Source organism: Centrocercus urophasianus, unplaced genomic scaffold (genome assembly GCF_019232065.1).
Source record: "Centrocercus urophasianus isolate 14NV4802_14NV808 unplaced genomic scaffold, USGS_Curo_1.0 seq_22, whole genome shotgun sequence".
Classification (NCBI taxonomy): domain Eukaryota; kingdom Metazoa; phylum Chordata; class Aves; order Galliformes; family Phasianidae; genus Centrocercus; species Centrocercus urophasianus.
The window spans coordinates 3,427,614-3,446,634 of NW_024884778.1; the positions used below are offsets into that span (position 1 = coordinate 3,427,614).

The 19,021-nt window shown below is 45.2% G+C and overlaps 1 protein-coding gene across 1 annotated transcript in view; it reads left to right on the forward strand.

Moving 5' to 3' along the window:
* The window catches only part of LOC122163014 (RING1 and YY1 binding protein), a 34,317-nt gene extending 17,320 nt beyond the window's left edge, over positions 1-16,997 (forward strand). Inside the window, exons 3-5 of the mRNA XM_042823834.1 lie at positions 9,206-9,382; positions 9,499-9,597; positions 13,098-16,997. Coding sequence (XP_042679768.1) covers positions 9,206-9,382; positions 9,499-9,597; positions 13,098-13,350 — 529 coding nt within the window. The 3' untranslated portion in view covers positions 13,351-16,997. The remainder of the gene's footprint in view (positions 1-9,205; positions 9,383-9,498; positions 9,598-13,097) is intronic.
* Positions 16,998-19,021: the final 2,024 nt, after the last annotated feature.

Below are 19,021 nucleotides of genomic sequence, written 5' to 3' on the forward strand. Positions count from 1 at the left end.
GCGGTGTGGAGGGCTGCACTCCTAGGAGTTGGCTGCTCAAGGCAGTGCATGCTGTTTTGCGCATTGTATTTGAGTAAGAACATGGTTCTGTTTTTAGCTGGCTTTTACTTGGAATAAACAATTAGCCACACAAATCCAGGAAGAAATTAGAAGAGGAAGCAATGTGAGATGGCAGTATCTCACTGACTCATTTCTGCAAATCTGTAGCAACGAGTAATTTCTGTAATCTGGTAGATGTGCACCTCTGATGTGGTGTGATCTCGAGGATTGGAAGACCTCTACGTATTTTCCTCTGCTGTAGTCATCCTGGGGTAAGTCACTGCCACAGCTTCCCCACTGTTAGATGGAGATGAACCAAATTGATAAATACAGGTGGTACCAGTATATACAGGTGCCTGGGTGATGTGCTGTGGGAATACACGTGAAGCACCAAACCTGCCCCCATCTGACCGCTCAGTGATGGTTGTCAGGACTTTCATTTAGTAGTTCTGGTATTGTGTTTGGTATTATAAAAACAAGGAGCAGTGTTTATCAGCAGCGAAATACTCTATAACACTGCGTGAAAACTCTTGTATTTAGCTGTGGAGTTAGGAACCTTTTATCATTTTCTGAGTACTCATAACAATCTGTAATGTGACATCAGATATAAGCATAGAAAATCTTGGTGTGTGGTACAGCATGCGGCGTATGAGAGGCTAGGAGGGATACACTGTGTGCTGTGATTGGGCTTTCTGGTGTGTGTTGCCGTATGGGGCAAGTGAAACTTCAGAGATACGTTGTGTGTTCTTCCATTTTCAAGAAAGCTCTCCCTGGCACATCTGTACTTCATTCGTCTACAAACCAGTTTTCCTTTCATTGCCCATCTTTGTTAGGAAGAACGTTAAACGTGCGCCTATCTGCTAATTGCACGTGGTCTGCTGCTTCCTTCTAAATAGAGTTAACCCCTGAATCTTCACTTGCAGGACCAGCCTAGAGCTCCAGCAGCATGCTGAGTGCTGTCACTGCTCTTGCCGTGTGTGCTCACCTCTCAGTGGGCAACCACAGCATTTGTGCACACATCTCCTCATCCTGCAGCTCTGTGCAGCTGCTGGCAGTGCCCTGGGCTCAGTGTGTCCACTCAGCTGCTGCCTTGCATCAGGCTGCCAGTCCTCAATGTGCTGTGGGTCGGGCATGCCGCCAAGGGCGGCTCTGTGCAGGCAGGGAGAAAGCATCAGGAATCCCAATAATGCACGCAGCAGTCCCTGTGCTGCTCGGTCAGTGGAGAGGGAGCGAGTGAGCTGTGGAGAGATTGTGGGTATTAAGTGGGATGGGTAATGAAAGGCTGCTCGGGCACTGATGGGAGGCTCTTTAAATGGAAAATGACTTTAAGTGATGGTGCTGGGCTGGTCGTGGTGATTTGCAGCTGGCGTGGGTTCCTGGCTGAGCTGGTAGCTTTCAGCAGTGATAACCACTGCTATGTGATGGAACACCAGGATTGTTTTGGAGAATTCAAAGAAAGAACTTCTAACAGAGCTTGCTCTCTTTCCCCCCTTGGAGTCCAGAAGGAGGGCAGCTGATTGTATGTTTGTGTGGGTCTGTTTTATACAAATAAATGTTAGGTGAGGAAGAGCTGAATTGAAGTCGGTTCCTCCAGCCCAGGAGCGATAATTCTGAAAAGCCAGAGTGGTGCTCCTGGGGCTGCAGTGCTGATTTGCCTGACGCAGGTGTGGGAGCAGTGGCAAAGCTACAGCTGGGGGCTCCCTGGGCTTCCTCAGCAGAGTGCTGTGCTCAGGCATGGTGGGTTTCACTCGCCTGTCTATGCTCTGTTTTCGTTGTGTATCTCATAACAAGAAATAAGGCTCTAAGGCACATGGTCTCCTTATAAAAAGGCATGCCTGCTTGCATCCTTGTCTCAGAGCATCTGGTATTCCATGCAGCGTTAGGAGAGCACGCTGCTCCACTGGGCAGGGAGCTTTCCTCTCGGACCACAGGCAGCAACCGTTTCTGTGCAGAGTGTGCTGTGACAGAGCTCAGCTTCTCTCGTGAGATAAAGCCTTCCTGACGTAGCTGAATTAAAATCACCACCTTGCTCACTTGGCTCCTTCTCATGGCATCCCTGGAGATTTAGGGCCTACAGAGACTGTTCAGCATCTGCTGCAGAACAGGTAGCATCTCATTGTGCTGCTGTGTGAATTGAGCCTAGCTGGTAAATGATAGAGAAGTCTTTTTTTTTTCCCCAAGCATACGGAGAGCTGCTGTGCCATGAGCACAGCACGATCTCACACCAATGAACTGGCACATCCCTGCACTGCAGGTAGCTCTGCAACACAGGGACTCCAGAGGAATGGCTCAGCTGTTGTAAGCACAGAGCTGTCAGCCTTTGTGCTGCAGGATAGCAAGTTGGGGGACTGTTTGCTTTCCACAGGATTACACACAGCTCAATAACAAGTCCAAAAGGAAGGAGCATTCAAGGAATTGTTTTGTTGTAAATCTGAGTATTTTATTACACGCATTGTGGTTGCTGCCAGCTTTATGAACTGTTTTCCAATTTTTGCTAGTGAGAGCAGCTTATTTCTGACACGCGAGTGAAATCGCTTTGGTTTTATCATCCTTTGGGTGGTAGCAGGCGAGTAAATTTTGTGCTGAGATCAGTGAATTTTCCCTGACAATTTTAGAAGTTGTAAATCAGGGATCGTTTGGTAGTTCTGCAGTGGGGTGTGTCTGGATGGAGGTGCCAGAAGCAACAGTGCTGCAGCTTTTGCAGTTTTGGTGACCAAAGAACATAGCCTAAGGAAAAAGAGTCAATGATCTCAGGGCCATCATCTCAAGTTCAGACTTGGTGGTGTTTCTACGTTTATGGCTGCATCTGGTTTTGTATGAACTCAGTTGTGGGTTTTGTATATGACAGCGCAGTTGTCCTGCTGCTATAGAACTTCTTCCCTGCAAAAACAATTTTAAGTTGTTGCAAAAGGAGGGGTTTTGCTCTCAAAGTGCAGTTTTGCAGAGGACTTTGTGAGGATGGTTCATCTCTCCTGAGTGCAGCTCTCTTTGCTGCTCTCTGTGTTCGGGGTTTCGAGCTCTGTCCCTTGGTGGCAAGCAGGTGCACTTCAGGGAGAGTGGTAAGGGTGTTTCTGCAGTGACAAATACTCCAGCCATTCCTCAGACATCCCCGCTCTCTGGCTTTCTCCTCAGTGTAATTTGTGTGCTGATACTCCTGCTGCTGAGCTCCTTCTCCAACTGGTGATCATCATGATTTGTAAATATGCCCAAATAGTAAGGAAAAAGCCAATGCTGAGGCTCCTGGTAAGATGTAAGAGTTGCACGTTCCTGCAGGCATCACTGAAAGAGCCTCTGACACCACAGAGTGACGGATGGGCAGCGAGCGGGCAGCTTCCAGTAAATGCTTTCTCCAGTAGTGCTTGTGTTTAATAACCTTTTAATTCTTAATCTAAGGAAGAAAAAAAAAAAAAGAAGAAGAAGAAGAAAAGGGAGGGGTTGCCTTTGCAGTCCTGGCTGTGCTGTTTCTGCACATCGCTGCCCTTTGCTGCAGAACACACAGGAGGCAGCAGGTGGGGGTTGGCAGTCTCTCAGGGTGTGCTGAAAGCTCACTGTAGGTGGCCATGCATTTTTAAATGGACTTTATGTGGTGAACACTGGTTTTGTGTGTGTGAAGTCATTATTTTCTTGCACTTTTTTCTTTCTAAAACGTTCAGACCTAACGCTGGAAGTCGTACATAATGCTTTGCTGTGTCCTCGTGTGTACAGCTTACAGCAAAGCCTGTCCTTCCCGTAGACACAACTGTGTCTTGCGCATGAAAACCCCAAACCTGCAACCCAAAATTAGATCTTCCTTGGGTTAATTTACTTATTTTTAAACATCTACTTCAAACAGTCAGTGCAGAAGGAAAACTCCCCTTTTTCAACAGAGTACTGCTCAGTCATATGTTTCTTGCTGTTTGACCTTTTGTTTTTGGTACTGCTGCTGTCCTGTGGTCTTGCATTACACAGGGAACCTGAGGTATCTGTGCACAGCCCCTGTAGTGCTGTGTAGTTGTACACTAAGGGCAGTTTGTCTGTTCATCTCTTTTCTTGCTGCTGAAAAAGGCTGTATGGTCACCACAACTGAGCTGGAAAACACATGCATGGAGTGCTCATCCTGTTGTTTTTATGGCTTAATTTCTCTAAAGTTTAGGTTCTTTAAGGTGTATCGTTCCTTAAAGGAGGCAATTTTATTCTCTTCTGTTGGATGTGTCCATGGGTTGGTTCCTAACCTCTCTTGCAGAATTTCTCTGAAGTGGGATTTCTGTACCATTGTTCTGGCACTAGTGGTTTCATAAACACATCAGTACTTTTAGTCTCGTTTTTCCTTTGAGCAGGAGAGACACTCATGTTGCTGGGATTATTAAAATAATCATGTACTTCAACTTTACACTGTGCTGCATATGAAACAGATTTCCTCAAAAGAAGCAGAGAGCCTCTCAGAGGTCTGCTGTATCACCACTTGCATCAAAGCTTGAACAGCATGAAATTACCCAAATCCTCAGTACTTCATGTTACATGAGGCTTTTGACTCTGAAATCCCACTTGATGCTACTTTCATTCTTCTGATAACAGAGTTGTAGGAAAGTAAGAGCAATTATAATTAGATCCACATTGCTGGGATTGCCAGAGTCCCCGTGTGTGCTGCTGTGGCTGTAAAGCGGGCTGCGGTTTCCACGCTGTGTCTTCAGGAGATGGGTGGTTTGTGATGTGTCAAGGAAGCAGGATCAGAGAAATCCCAAACAGATACAGAAATTAGGGTCACGTGAAAAACACAGTGAGACTTATCCTCCTTTATCCCCCTGCAAATCCAGCTCCGAGTAAATAGCACATGTTGAACGCGTGGTGTGATCTGCGTGCAGCGCTTGTGCTCTATTTTCAGCCCCGAAACGAGTTTCCAAAGGCGAACCTGAAGATATGGAAGGAAATGCACTGGGAGATGCTTGGCAGAACCTTAGGAGTACGGCGCTTCCTTGTTCTGGGAGCACAGCAACGTGTGGGAGCCCTTGGTGGAAGGAGTCGCGCTTCGGGCGCTTCCTGTTGGTCTCATGCGGTGTCACTTAATGGGACAGTCCCAGGGTACAGCCCAGCTCTGTTAGGGAAGGGGTGGGGTGGTCCTCTCTGCAGTCAGGAGTGTGACTCAGTGCTCCTTGTGGGTCCCTTACAACTTGAGATGTTCTGTGGTAGCTGGGAGTATTTGTGCACAGCACGAGGTGAAGACTTGGGTGCCTGAATCATACTCTGAATAGCCAAATATGTTCAGCTTTCTCATGAATCACAATTTCTTTGCTGAACATACTTTCTCCTGTGGTCAGCTGCAGTTGAACACTATAATTAATGTGAAGCAATTGATTGAATGCACCTTTGAAAGCATAGTTTAATTGTGCTTGGTTTTAGGGTGGAAGAAGCCAATTCTTGTCACTGGATTCTGAAAACACAGGCAGTGTTCACTTATGTCATATCAAGATTGCATCTTCACAGTTGGGTTTTTACCCAGACTGTCATGTAATTAGAGGGAAATTGCCCAAGCAAGGCCTAACTTAATGCCAGGTAAAGGGAAACCATCTTGTCCTGGACACATACATTAACAAATTGTTCTTATGCTCAGCTGTTGGCATCACTACAGTAATTCTGCCCTTTTTGTTGCTAGCATGGAACTTGGATGTGTTTGAGACCACTATGCAGTGTTGCATCTCTTCAAAGACATTTATTGTGGAGACTGGGATTTGTTAGCTGTGTTGTGTGCATGATGACATTGGACTAAGTGATGAGATAGATATTGGTGTTCTGTTTAGAAGAGGCTGAGATGAGGTTTAATTTTTGTTGCCTGAATATGTTCATGGTTTGTATGATTTGTTTTCACGTTACAGACAGCAAGCTGGTGAGCAGATTTGGGATTAAAATGGTTAATGCTCATTTCTGAGGCTCTCTGTCATACAGAAAATTTGGAAGGGGCTTTAAGTTTCTGTTCAGGTTATTCTGCTCGAATGATAACTTATATTGAGATAATAATGGTGTATTAGAGTTGAAGCATTCTCTTTGGAGAGTGCCAAAAAAAAAGAAGTACCAGATGGGAACAGAATAAGGGACACTCAGCCACATTGTAATGTTCAAAAAGAAAGGAAAAAGAAATTTGAAGGAAAACAACAACAAAAAAAAGGCAGCAAAGAGGGTTCCTTCTGTTTTTATGAGTTCATGTTCTGGAAGGGATGCGAAGTTGTTGTAGCCCTCGTGGGAGTAGGACTTAGTTCTTCCCACTAGCTTTATGTCATCGCTTGCACTCAGGAAGGCAAGGTGAGTGGTGCCCAGTGTGGGCTGTCACCCAACAGTGCTGCTGCTGCTCCTGGAAGGCTGAGCAGCCGGCGTGCTGCAGGACAGGGCTGTGCTTGGAGCGAGGCTGGGGTACTGCATACACATCTTTCGGTTGTGGTTACTATGGTTATGGCTTGCTGTGCTGGAAACATGCTGTTGTGCTTGCTTTGTTTGGCTTCTTGTGAAGGCCTGTAACCAGCAGGTCCTGGCTGGGGCAGCACTGTGGGTCTGACTGCAAGGCATTGGTTACTGCTATTGCTATTACTGCTATTATGCCAGTTGTTGAACTGGTGTTCTGACTTGTGTTCTATTATCAACTAAGGCCAGGCATTAAAAAGAAGTAATTTCCCCTTTAAAATTCAAATCTTTATTCAAGCAACATGAACTGTGTACACCTCAGTAGCTGTTAAAGTTGAGAATAACATCACAAACAGCGACAGAATTAAAAACAGGGAGACATGGAAAAGTGCTCTTAGGTTCATGAGACATGCTCTTAGGTTCCTGAGCTGGGACTGCCCACACACAGCCTGAGGTTCTGATTTACCTGCGTGGGTAAACAGCATATTGCTGAGAGTGTGGCACGGGAGGCAGCTCTGTGCTGTGGGGTTAATCATGCAGGGAGATGGTGTTCGTCTTTCCTTTCAAGGTTCCTTGATGCTTGAGATTTTTCACATTACTTTTTAAGATATAGGAAGTGAAAATCAGGAAACAATGCACGAACATCCTTCATTATTATTATTATTATTATTTAATTGAATTAGCTGCTGGCAAGGAAAAATGTCATAATTTTCTGTTCCTGTAAGAGTGATGGGTCAGCAGGTTGCTTCAGACGAGCTGCTGCTGCCAGCTGCATGTGGCTGCATCTGAGTAACTTCTCTGTATAACAGAAGGCTTTGTTGCATGCTTATTCACAGTCAGCAGACACAAGTTGCTGTATACCAGGATTCTAGGTGCCAGGGTGCTGAACACCTCTGCTGTTCTGTAAACTGTTGCATAGAACAGGGAACTGTGTGGTCTGATCTGCAGAGCTTTCTGGCATGATAATTACTGGTACACCATACTTACTGAAGGCTGAAATCCAGATTCTTTGTTCTTTAGAAAACGTATGCATTTTGTGCTGCAATCTGCACAATAGTTTCTGTACTGCATGAAAAATGCAAATGGTGGTGGTGGTGACATAGATTTCCCGAATTCCAGCCTGTAGACTTGGCAAAAACTTGTTGTGAAATCAAGTGTTAGGGTAGATGTGGCTCAGCATACATCTGCAGGAAGAGTAGCCACACCAGAGATGGCTCTGGAGGTTGGTGATACGTGTTGCTGGAGCGGGCTGACCAGGCTTCCCTGTTTGCAGGACAGCAACCACGAGTTCCCCCTGGGTCCTTGAAGTGCCTTGGGTTTGTGCCCTGTAATGCTGAGCAGGACCAAAGACCAGGGGGCCAGGTGATCAGCAGGGCAGCATTAATGATGTAGGTGATGATCAGACTAATAGGGTTTGTGTCAGGGTTCCAGCAGCAGCCAGTGGTGTAACTGCAGTGCAGAGCAACCTGGGAGCTGTGTGAGGGTCATGGCTCCCCATAGTTCCCACTGTCCCCAAGTTGGTGCAGGTGTCAGCTGTGTGCTGCCTTGAGAGTCTTCCCTTAACCTGCATGAAGCTTGAGCTGGGCTTGTAAGCAGTGTAACAACGTGGACGAACAACAACAACTGTTGCAATTAGAGTTCAGCTCCTAATAGACTTGACAGCTCTGTTTCCTTCCTCTCCAAAGCCACAGGGAGGGTGTAGGTCTTTGTGGTGTAATGATACTGCTCTGTACTGGACCAGAGGGTGAGCTGGCAAGTTGCTGAGTTAAAAATTTGGTTGAGGAATGCGGAAGAAACCAAGGTATGAATTACTTGGGACTGTGGGAGCATCAGGTTCTTGCATGCCTTGGTGGTTTTTGTTTATTTTTTTGTATAAATCATATTTTGAAATTGTCTTTGCAAGACATTTTGCTTACCTGTGCTGTGTTCCCTCTCTCTTCCTGGCTTCAGCCTGTGAATTGTGTTGCTGTGCATTGTTTGACCCGTGCACTGCTTGGTGTCCTTGCTCGGATTCGAGCTCTTGCGGCAGTCGTGGCATAAGCTGGTGCCTTGCCTTGGGTTGCCACATGTTGTGATGGTGAGCAGCCATTCCTCCTGCCCCGTGCTGAGGACCTCACTGTGATTTGGAGGAGTGGACTCTTTTGCTTCTCTTTCAACCCATGTCTATATCCCAGAGCTCCACTCAGGGCTTTCAGACAATGGTGTGAGGACAACGTGCCGGCGGCTGGCACAGCCTTTCTCCCCATAGGGTACTGAATGCCTGTTTGTTTTCTGTGAATTTCAATCCTGGCGCTTGGGACAAAGCCATCTCAGTTACCTTCTCTTGTTCGTTGTTACATGCACTGCTTGCTGCATCAGTGCACCAGAAACTCATTTGAAAAAATACAGCTGGAGCCTGGTATTTATCAGGGAACTGACTTTTGTCTTTACCTCTGTTCCTTCTGTTGAAGAGTAGCCCATGCAGTGTGGTTGGCAACTTCTTGGAAGCTGCTTTTCACTGTTGTCTAAATTTGGGCTGTGTTTTCATGAAATGGGTGGGAGAAAGGGAGCATTATACTTAAGAGTATTAGATGAGGCTGAACATGGTGGAACAGCAGTTGGGAGCATTTCTTAATTTGAACACTTGTGTCTTGTTTGGTAGCAACAGTAGTACTCAACATGAAATGAGGGCATCCACGTGGTATTTCTTAAGTGAGGTATTCTTCCCCAGTTGCCGAAATAAATCTTTGCAGTGCTTTCTGTAAAGTAATTGTTGCTTTATAAAGTCTGACTACAGATCTCTCTATTACCATTGTAGAAAACCTAGGATAAACTCGCAGTTGGTGGCACAGCAAGTTGCCCAGCAGTATGCAACCCCACCACCACCCAAGAAGGAGAAGAAAGAGAAAGTGGAAAAACAAGATAAAGAAAAACCTGACAAAGAGAAGGAAATCAGTCCCAGCGTCACAAAGAAGAACACTAATAAGAAGACTAAGTAAGTTTCAAGGATGCAGTGTTAAATGTGGTGTGACTTCAGCAGTGCTGTGCATCGGTTGATTGATTTGAATGTTAATCTAACACAATCTCCCCTCCTCCTTCCCATTCTTACAGACCAAAGTCAGATATTGTGAAAGATCCTCCTAGTGAAGCAAACAGCATACAGTCTGGGAATACTACAACAAAGACAAGCGACTCAAATCACACTTCAAGGTAACTTTATGGACAACATTAAGCTCTAAATATTTGAGAATTGTATTACATAGCAGACACTGCTCTTTTGGTGGGCTGACAGTACTGTCTAAAGGACAGGCTCTGGTACAGTCAGTATGACAAGACCTTCCTTGGCTGTGCATGTGTAAGCTCTCAAACACTCTTCTGGTGAGGACAGATTCAAGCATTGGAAATACTTGTTCTGTTAGCCACTCAGTTCTCATTTCATTGCTTAAATCATATGACACTCGGGCATAATGTGTCTTGGCTGGACTCAATTCATCAGTCATTGTACTGATCTTGGTCAAATTCTTGCCACCATTTGATACCAGTAATGAAGGCTTACTTTTTTTATTTCCTTACCTGTAATTAAGTCACGGTAATTGTCAGGTAATTCCCTGAGTGTGCTGGAGTTGAGGCTGTGTGAGCAGATTTGTTGGAATCTTGCTATCAGCAAAAACCATGAGTGGTTGGTTTTGTTCACCTATCTGAAATGAGCAGCTGTTTTTGGAGGGAGGTTTGATCCTAGTCTTGCCTACACTGATACTCCGTGCTTGTTTTCCTTAAGTAGTGTCTTGTGCTCTACTTCATAAATCAAAAATTGGGAATCATAGGTTTTATGTTCTTGAAGAGCCGCTGTGGTGAAGCTTCGTGAACCGAGGCAACGTTAGTTAGCTGCAAACAGTCATGATGTACATGGGAAGTATGATTTCCACTGTTGTATTGGCATTAAGATTGGCAAGACGTGGCTGCAGAAAACTGTCTTGGAAGACTGTAAATAATAGAATGAAAATGTTGAACAGTGGCTGTCCTCTATAGAGTAATTCATTTGAATGTAGGAAAGGTGTTGTGAGATTTGTTGTGCTAGAACGAGAAGACAGAGCTGTTTGTGGTGACTCCTGCCAACTGTCTTCCTCAATGCCCAAAGATTTAAGGCTGTATTCTTGGGCTGGTTGTAGAAGTACAGCTTTATTGCAGTGATTTTTCTTTTTTTCTTGTTCTGTTCGAAATAGTGCTTCCTTCAAAGCTTAGGATGCACGAGTCTCAATGCACTTGATTAATGAGATAATGTTATGTTGATAGATTGCATCAAATAATTGTTTTCACTCCTTAAAGGAGTCATTCTGTCGACTGCAGAGTTATGTTTTGTGACAAGACTTTGTCATTTCTAATTAATCCTTAGTAGTATCAGGTCTACCTGGACTATTTTTAAGGGGATACATAATCTCCTTTGAATATTAAACTCTCTTTCAAAGTGCTTAAGTGGAACCCAGCTTACAGCTCAGTGCCCTCAAGAGCAATTGTCAGTCATCTTTTCAAGGCCCTGATTTTTACGGAGTTCCAGGTTACCTGTTTTATTGGTTTTCGTGCCCAAGTTCCTTAGCATTTTTTGGTAACTGTCTGAAGGAGTCCTGTTTGAACTCCTGGTTCCATGCTTATTTCTGACAGAACCTTTGTTTAATTCTGCATTGTCCTGCACTCTTTGTTTTGAATTGCATTTCTTACTTGGCTGTAAACTTTTTCAGCTATAAAAGAGGATGCGGAGCATCAGTGTGTTTGGTCAGTGGTGGCTTTGGAGAAGCTGCAGCAAGAGTGTTTGGTGCTGTCAGGAGGTGGAGGCGGCAAGGTCTGTTTATCTGGGCCAGCATTTCTTGGGCTGAGTAAGAGAGAAAACAACTGCCCCAGCCCAATTACAGGAAGAGCTGGGTTTCCTAGAGGAACTCAGGGTTTGAGGAGGAAAATACGTACGTGTACTATGCTTCCGGGAACGTTTACCACTGCATTCAGTGCTGATGCTTTGGGGCAGCGCTCATCTGAGATGTTATCAAAAGCTGACGGAAACCCCAGAAGTTGCTGAGCTGGCTGCCCTTCCTTGTCACCCACAAATGAGGTGACATCATCTCATCTGGTCTGTGGTTACGTTACACTTGCTCACTCTAGCAAGTGTGTATGTGCAACGCGTGCATGTGGGCGTGCGTCTCATTGCTGCCGGGTGGAGAAGACTGGGAAGTTTTACCCGTGGGTATTTCTGTGTGGTTAGCATTCTGGTTGTGTTCCAAAGCTATTAGAATTGTTGCTCCTGCTGTACTTGTTAGAAACATACAACTTGTTGTATGAAACACCTTCTCGGTTTGATATGAAAATACTGCTTGTGCTGTAGCAGCTTCATTTTTGTTAAGGAAGTCTGCAGCAGTACAGTTGTCTATCCCTGAAGCTGTACATTCATCCTTAATGCTTCTTTCTATTCTGTCTAGTTCTGGAATACCACGTGGATTAACTTTTTAAGGACTTCCTTCTTGTTAACTTAGCACTGCGAGCCAACGAGTATACATGGCAAATACAAAATCAGCTTAATTTTCTTTTTTGTTTAGGCTGCATTAGCCTAATATGCTGCAGACAAAGAGAAAATTGGTTTAAAAGCTGCAGCTATCCTTCCCTCCATCTCTTGGAATAAGGCAGTTCTCAGCAAGCTACTTTTCACTGAAGTATAAAGACTCTCCTTTTTAATTTCCCTACTGAGAATATTCCACTGCTTAAGTCTGACCTTTAATTAGGAGGAAAAGCAGTAAATTGCAGCAGTTGCTGAAGCTGACTTGGAATTGGTTGGCAGCTGGAGGAGTGTCCAAGGTTTCTTGTATCAGAGCTTTGGACCAGCCCCTGAGGCACACGTGGATGTCAGCTTCCTAGAGTCTAGACCCTTATTAGCTGCATTACTAATTGAAAGATAGCACAGCATGCAAATTACTGAGATAATCCTAAGCTATAAATATCAGTTTCTTTTCTATTGTTGTTTTTTTTCCTCTAACCCAAAGAGCTAGCTGCAAGAAATGTTATTGTGTGTTCTGGATGTTATTTCCAATCTCTTTGTTTCCAGAGGGAATGTTCTGAGCGATTTCACACACAGGCTGATTGGGCATCTGATTTGTAGAAGCTTGAAGCCGTTGGAAGAGGAGCCAAGTTGTCCCAGTGCCCGTGTTGTTTGCAGCTGCAAAGCTCCAATATGGGAATGAAAGAGCAGTGTTCAACTGCTTTAATGTGGCTTTGTACTGTGGAGTCACAGCCTTGTCTCATAACATCAGGGAGCATGGGGAGATGGAGAATTTAGATAACAGAACCCTTTCATCCCTCCCTTTAGGGAGGAGATCCCTGGGTCTCCCTGGCTTCTGTCTGCCTGGCTCTGGTTTAGTGTCCTGCTTTCTGGCAGAGATGGTTGAAGATAACTGTCAGCAGCATGGCACCGTTTGCTCTACATGACAGGTCTTCCCCCTGGGATGGAAAACCCTGCTGCAGGGAACAGGAGGTCAGACCTGTGTCCTCTGCTGCGCAGCTTTTGCTGCTGCCTGGGTTCTCTTCCCAGTTATTACAGTCTGTGCAGGCAAGTGGAAGGAAGGCCACCAAACTTGTTGAATGCTGTTTTGTTTTGTTTTGTTTTTTCTAATAAACTCTTACTTTCTCATTTGTTTTCATTTTGTTCATAAACGTTTTCTCATTTATTCTAGACCCAGACTGAAAAATGTGGACAGAAGTACTGCACAACAGCTGGCAGTCACAGTGGGAAACGTCACGGTAATTATCACAGACTTTAAGGAAAAGACTCGCTCCTCTTCCACGTCATCTTCTACAGTGACCTCCAGTGCAGGCTCAGAACAACAAAATCAGAGCAGCTCGGGCTCTGAGAGCACAGACAAGGGCTCGTCCCGCTCCTCCACGCCAAAGGGGGACATGTCAGCAGTCAATGATGAATCTTTCTGAAAGTTGCACATGGAGTTGTGGAAACTATGAATCAGGGTATGAAATTCAAACACTCCACCTGCCCACGCTGCTCACATCCTGGAGAGCCTCTTCTGTGCTTGAACACACTTCCTTGGACATCGACCTCTTACTGATGCAACCAGGATAATTTCTGCTTGCCGTGGGCATCTGGCTACCAAGGAATTTCTCACCCTAATGATTACTCTTGACACTTTTATGTATTCCATTGTTTTATATGATTTTCCTAACAATCATTTATAATTGGATGTGCTCCTGAATCTACTTTTTATAATATCTGCTGTGCACAATTTTCCATGAACGTTACGACTTTTGTTTTGGGATAGGGAGCGGGTGGGGAGGGAAGGGGGCTTTATTTATTGCATTCACAGACTCCATCCTCTCTCAACATATCCTTTTTAAGTTCAGTTCTTCTTCCAGTTATACTGTGTACTATCAGTTTTGATATAAATTATATATAAATATATATATAAATAAATATATATAAAGGGTTATTTGAAACCAATACATGGAAACGCTGGTGCTTGAAACACTGTGAAGTGAAAACAAAATATTGAGCAGTTAGAGATCTGAGACAGTCCCCTTCTGTGAAAGTGCTGAAGCTGAAATGGAACTGGTCGTAGGTGAGGAGTGTTCCTGGAGGTTTGAACCTAGACAGGACCCGTTTTCTTGACTTGTTCCTTCCCCATTTCTTCCCTAAGCAATGGCTACAGTGTACTGAACACAGTTTGGATTTTTATACCTTGGGATGTGAAATCAGAGGATCGCTCCGGGGCAGCTCGTGTTTGCACTGGAGTGACTCGGCTCGGCACTTTGCAGGGTTGTGTCCAACTGGGGCATGAGTGCTCAGAGCCAGGCTGGTGTCAGCACACCCCAATCCACGTGCTTTGGTAACGCGAGCATCCCTGTATCATGCATAGCCAATCCCACAGAAGTTCAGCATTCTTAGGTTTAATGAATTTTGGCTGTTTTTCAAACCTGCATCAATAACTGAGGTAGCTCTAGAACTGGAGTTGTGCTTGGGATTTCAGGCAGCAGTGCTGTGGGGTTGTTTCTCACTGCAGCATATGCTTGGGTGCCATCAGCTCCATGTCCTGTGCTGTGTGATTGCTGTTCAGCACAATTCCAGCTGTACTCCAGAGCAGCTGAGCAGCACCCAGCGGGGGTGTTAGGCATGTGGCAGCAGATGCTCCTGGTATCCTGCTGCAGAAGCAGTGAAAAACTTTGGTGCTGGGCACTGCTTGTGACCAGCGCCTCCTTCCTTTGTGCTCTGATGTATTCAGGCTGTCATTTTCCTGGCCTGTTAGTGTTGCTTTACAGTTTACCTTCCATGCATTATCCTGCTAAAACACTAGTCTGAAGAGGTAGAAAAAAAACCTCTTTTGCTTTTTTTTTTTCTTTGTTTAGTGGCCCCAGAGTGCTTTGTAGTAATTTCAGGCACAGAGGCGGTGGCTTTGGTCAACATTGATGAGTAACTTTGGGGTGTGATGAAAGAGTGCCACTTTTTTTTTTCTTGTTTGACAACTCCGTGCCGGCTGTTACATTGTGAATTATTTGCTCAGCAAGAGGCGTTTCTCTTTATGGAGGCAACTGGTGTAACCTTTCCTTTAAGATCAGAGTGGTTGTGAGTAGCAGGTGTAGGTTCCTTTCACACAGCGACAGAAAGCCGTGCGGTGCCACCGCTCCTTCCCAGCCTCTGCCCCAGGTTGCACGCGGTGGCAGTGCCTTGGTGGCGGTGTCCCCAGTGCGTTCCTATGGGCACCCCAGTGTAACTCTGCTGATACCCGCGGTGTAGGCCGTCTTTACCTTTTTAAGCATTTTTAAAGTATTTATTAAAGAACCAAAGGAAAACCGGATGCTTCCTATGAGCATCAAGACAATTTCTTATACATAGTTTTAAATACTATGAATTTCTCAATCCACGTTTTAACATTAGTGGGATATTGCAAAGACATTCCTTTTCCAGTTTTTACTATTCCTTTAAGGGTCTCAGGGAGGGTAAACTGGTCAGCCATATTTATTTATTTTACTGAAATGTATTGGAATAATTTTTTAAGAGAGATTTTTTGAAGATGCCCCCGAACTTGTATATTTTGCACTGCTTTATAAACGATCCATTATCGATTAGGCTTGCGCGCATGGTGCCCATGATCCGGCAGCGCGTGCGAGCGCACGGCACGTCCCTCCAGTGGGGCTCTTCCTGGTGCTTCAAGTCAGCCGTGTGCTCCCACTCGTTGTTGAATCTGGGAATTGGTGCAAAAAAAAGCATTGTGTGTACCAGGAAATGGCTTCTTTCTCAAATGGATGGACCTGTAGATGAGCTTTAACGCGGTACCCGGCTACTCATCGGCTACTGGTTCAGGAAGCAAAATCTGGTTTTGGGTGTGCCTCCTTGATAAAGCAGCTTACTGTAAATAAGTGGGAAAATGTCTTTGGGACGAGTGACTTGTAATTCTGCATTTGGTAGGAACTGCTAGCAAAGCATCCAGCTCAGCTGGCCTCGTTGTGCCGTGGGTTTGAAGGACAGCATTCACTTCTGCACTTGGTTTCTGAGCTCAGCGCCCCAAGGCACGCGTCCAGAAATGGGATTCTGTTCACACTGCGTCCGTAGGTTTCCTGCTGTTGTTGGGGAGCGTGGCTAACAACCAAGCCAACAAAACACTAGTCTAGAGGAAGGACCGGGCTCTGGGCGTTCAGTGGCACAGAAGCAGGTAAGTAAAGCACAGTGTTACGTTTGCTAAGTTTCAATTTGGCACAGACACACACATACCAACACAGCTTGCCCAACTCAGTTTAACGTAGTTATGCAAAGGAAGAATCCAAAAGCATTTCAGGCAAACAGACTATTTATTTTAATTGGAATACTTGGCTGGTCTCAAATTGGACAGATCTAAAATGTGGCGGTAGCTTCCATGAGTTTATTTCCACTGAGATTTTTCACCTGCCTTACCAAGATCATTCTCAGTCTACTTTTTTAAGCTCTACCATAAACTTAAATTATTGAAAACTTATTAATTGCTGACTATATAATAACCTTTGCTTGTATGTAACCGAATGGTTTTAAGAGCCAACATTTAGAGTATGACAATGGAGCTGAACAGTTTTTAATGCGCAAGCAGTTCTGTTCTTGTGTATGACTTGTAACCTTAATTTACTGTGTAAAGATGGTTACATTATTTCCTTAGCTTTGTTTGTTGGAGACAAATATAGAATGCTTGTTTAAGTATGTCAAAACATAATCTTATCTTGTGGATTTTTATGTTAATGTATTATACGAGCTATATTTTTCATTTGCCCAGAAAGACAGCTTGTATAACGCTTCTGAAAGTTTTTCCGCTCTGTAAAGTCTTTAGAGCTGACAGTCCTGTTAGGTTTGTTTTAATCTTCATGCTAAAGTGTCAATGGTGGTTTTGTGAACTGGTCAGAAATTCACAGGTCTTAAATGTTTTCGAGAAATTTATATTGGACACTGCTCTTTGTCTAGCAAATAAAAGATGTTAATATATTCCTGTTACTGGCATGTGCACGACTGTTATTAGAAGCCACTTTATCATTTTCCTGCTTTAAATAGAAATGTCTATTTATGAATTCTGCTTGTAGTTTTTTCACAAATAAAATAGTAAAATTTACTTCCATCTGAAAGCTCTCTTTTTTGGGAGATGCCACTGTTTGGTAACAGGGAAGCACTTTGTCTTCCCTTCGAGCTGTCACTGGAGCACCGCAGTTCTGCAGAGCCACGACTGTGAATCTGCCATGTTCCTGAGGGTAGGGTTTGGGGTTTGTGGTGGTGGCTGCAGAACTGGGGTCCTCTTCCTGTGACGTTTTCCCTGTGCTGTGGCCATGGAAGCAGTGAAGCTCCGTGCAGGAGGTGTTGGCGAGAGCCCCTGGGAGCTCCTCTGGTTGCCGTGCACTAACGAATTCCCATGAGTGGGATTAATGGAACTTAAACATAATTGAGGGTCTAACTGTATTTTTGGTGCATAGAAGTACTGTTACTTTGCAAGCAGTAGTTTGATCCTCTGCTGGGAAACAGGCTGATGTTCCCCGGCTGGAGGCATTTTGTGACCATTCAAATCCAAATACGAAGTTGAAATATGGGAACCAAGTGATTGGTAAAATGCAAAGTAAGAAATCTTATCCAGAGGTCTTTTTTCTTTTTTTGCTGGGGAATATGAGACAGTTACTAACCTAAGAGCAATCTGGGTATTTTTGTGTGTGCAGGGGGAAGTGTGTGTTACAACCAGAGGTCGCATTAAAAAAACACTGTGCAAACAGACTCCTGAATGCCTTAACCTCAGCTGGAAGCAAGTCAGAGCGGCGGGTGCCAAGAATAAGAAGCGGCAGGAAAGGCGCTGTGTGGTGCGGCCGTGAGCAGCTGGTGATGGTGGGACAGGCAGTGCTGGTACGGCTCGAGCAGCGCGGGTGGCACAGACTGCCTGAGCAGCAGAGCAGTGAGGAGGCGAGCTGAGGGATGCTGTGGGCAGAGGTGGGGAACGCTTGGGCTGACCGTGTCCACGTGTCCAAGACTCACCTGTTGTGCCACTTTGCTGCTGGGTGGTGCAGTGAGGCCCTTTTGTTGGCTTTGGGTTTGATGGAAGGAAGTTTTTCACACACAGGGTGGTGAGGCACTGGAACAGGTTGCCCAAGGAGGTTGTGGATGCCCCATCCCTGGAGGCATTCAAGGCCAGGCTGGATGAGGCTCTGGGCAGCCTGGTCTGCTGGTTGGCGACCTGCACACAGCAGGTTATATTATACGATTCTACGGATGACTGCTTGGTACTGCAGGGAGCCCTTTTCTAGGCAGGGTTGAGGCCAATGCTGATCCTGCCCACACCTGTCTGATAGAAATGTGCTGGAACTGCTTGCTGTGCTTTCTCATTGCTTGTTTGCGTCTCTGCAAAGAACAAGGTGTACACTGAAATCATCAGTAGCACCAAATGGCTGTCATAGAAATCCTGAATCCAAACCATTACAAGCCATACCTGTGTAATGATCCTGTTTATGGAATAAGATGGAAACTCATGATGGCACAGAGGAATCTGTATATAACACTGGTCTTCATACAGTATGAGGCTAGAAAATAATGGTGTTATTCCCTGTGCTGCATGTCTCTATCTAGATACCAAGAGGAAGCTCCCACCACGATTATTGGCTATTTCCACTACCTTGAAAATGTCATGATTTTCTATCACCCGTAGCCATATTCCTTCCTCAACTTCTTCTTTAGCATTTGGAGGTGCAAATGCTCTTCCAATTTGCAGAAGATGATGCTCCAGAGCACAGATCATCTCGTCCTTACATCTCCACGTTACATACCAAAAGTCTGCAGAGCAGAGGTCTGCCCTGCTCTGCTCTCCCAGCTCAGCCCCGTGTCAGTGCCAGCAGGTGAGTCAGCACCATGCGAGCCGTGTAATGCCAACAGCCTTCGCCTCAACACCGTGAAATTCCCAGCGAAATTCCCAGCGTAGCACACACTGATAAGAGCACATCAGGAGCTTTTAGGAAGCATTAATCTGTCACAGCTCCTAGAGCTGGCTGGGGCTGGAGGAGGATTGCCGTGCCTCGGAGCTCTGTGCAAATGGCAGAAGAAACACGCACCTTCCAGACTTGAGAAGCGTGGAAGTCACGTTGCCGTATGGGATGCACGTGGCAA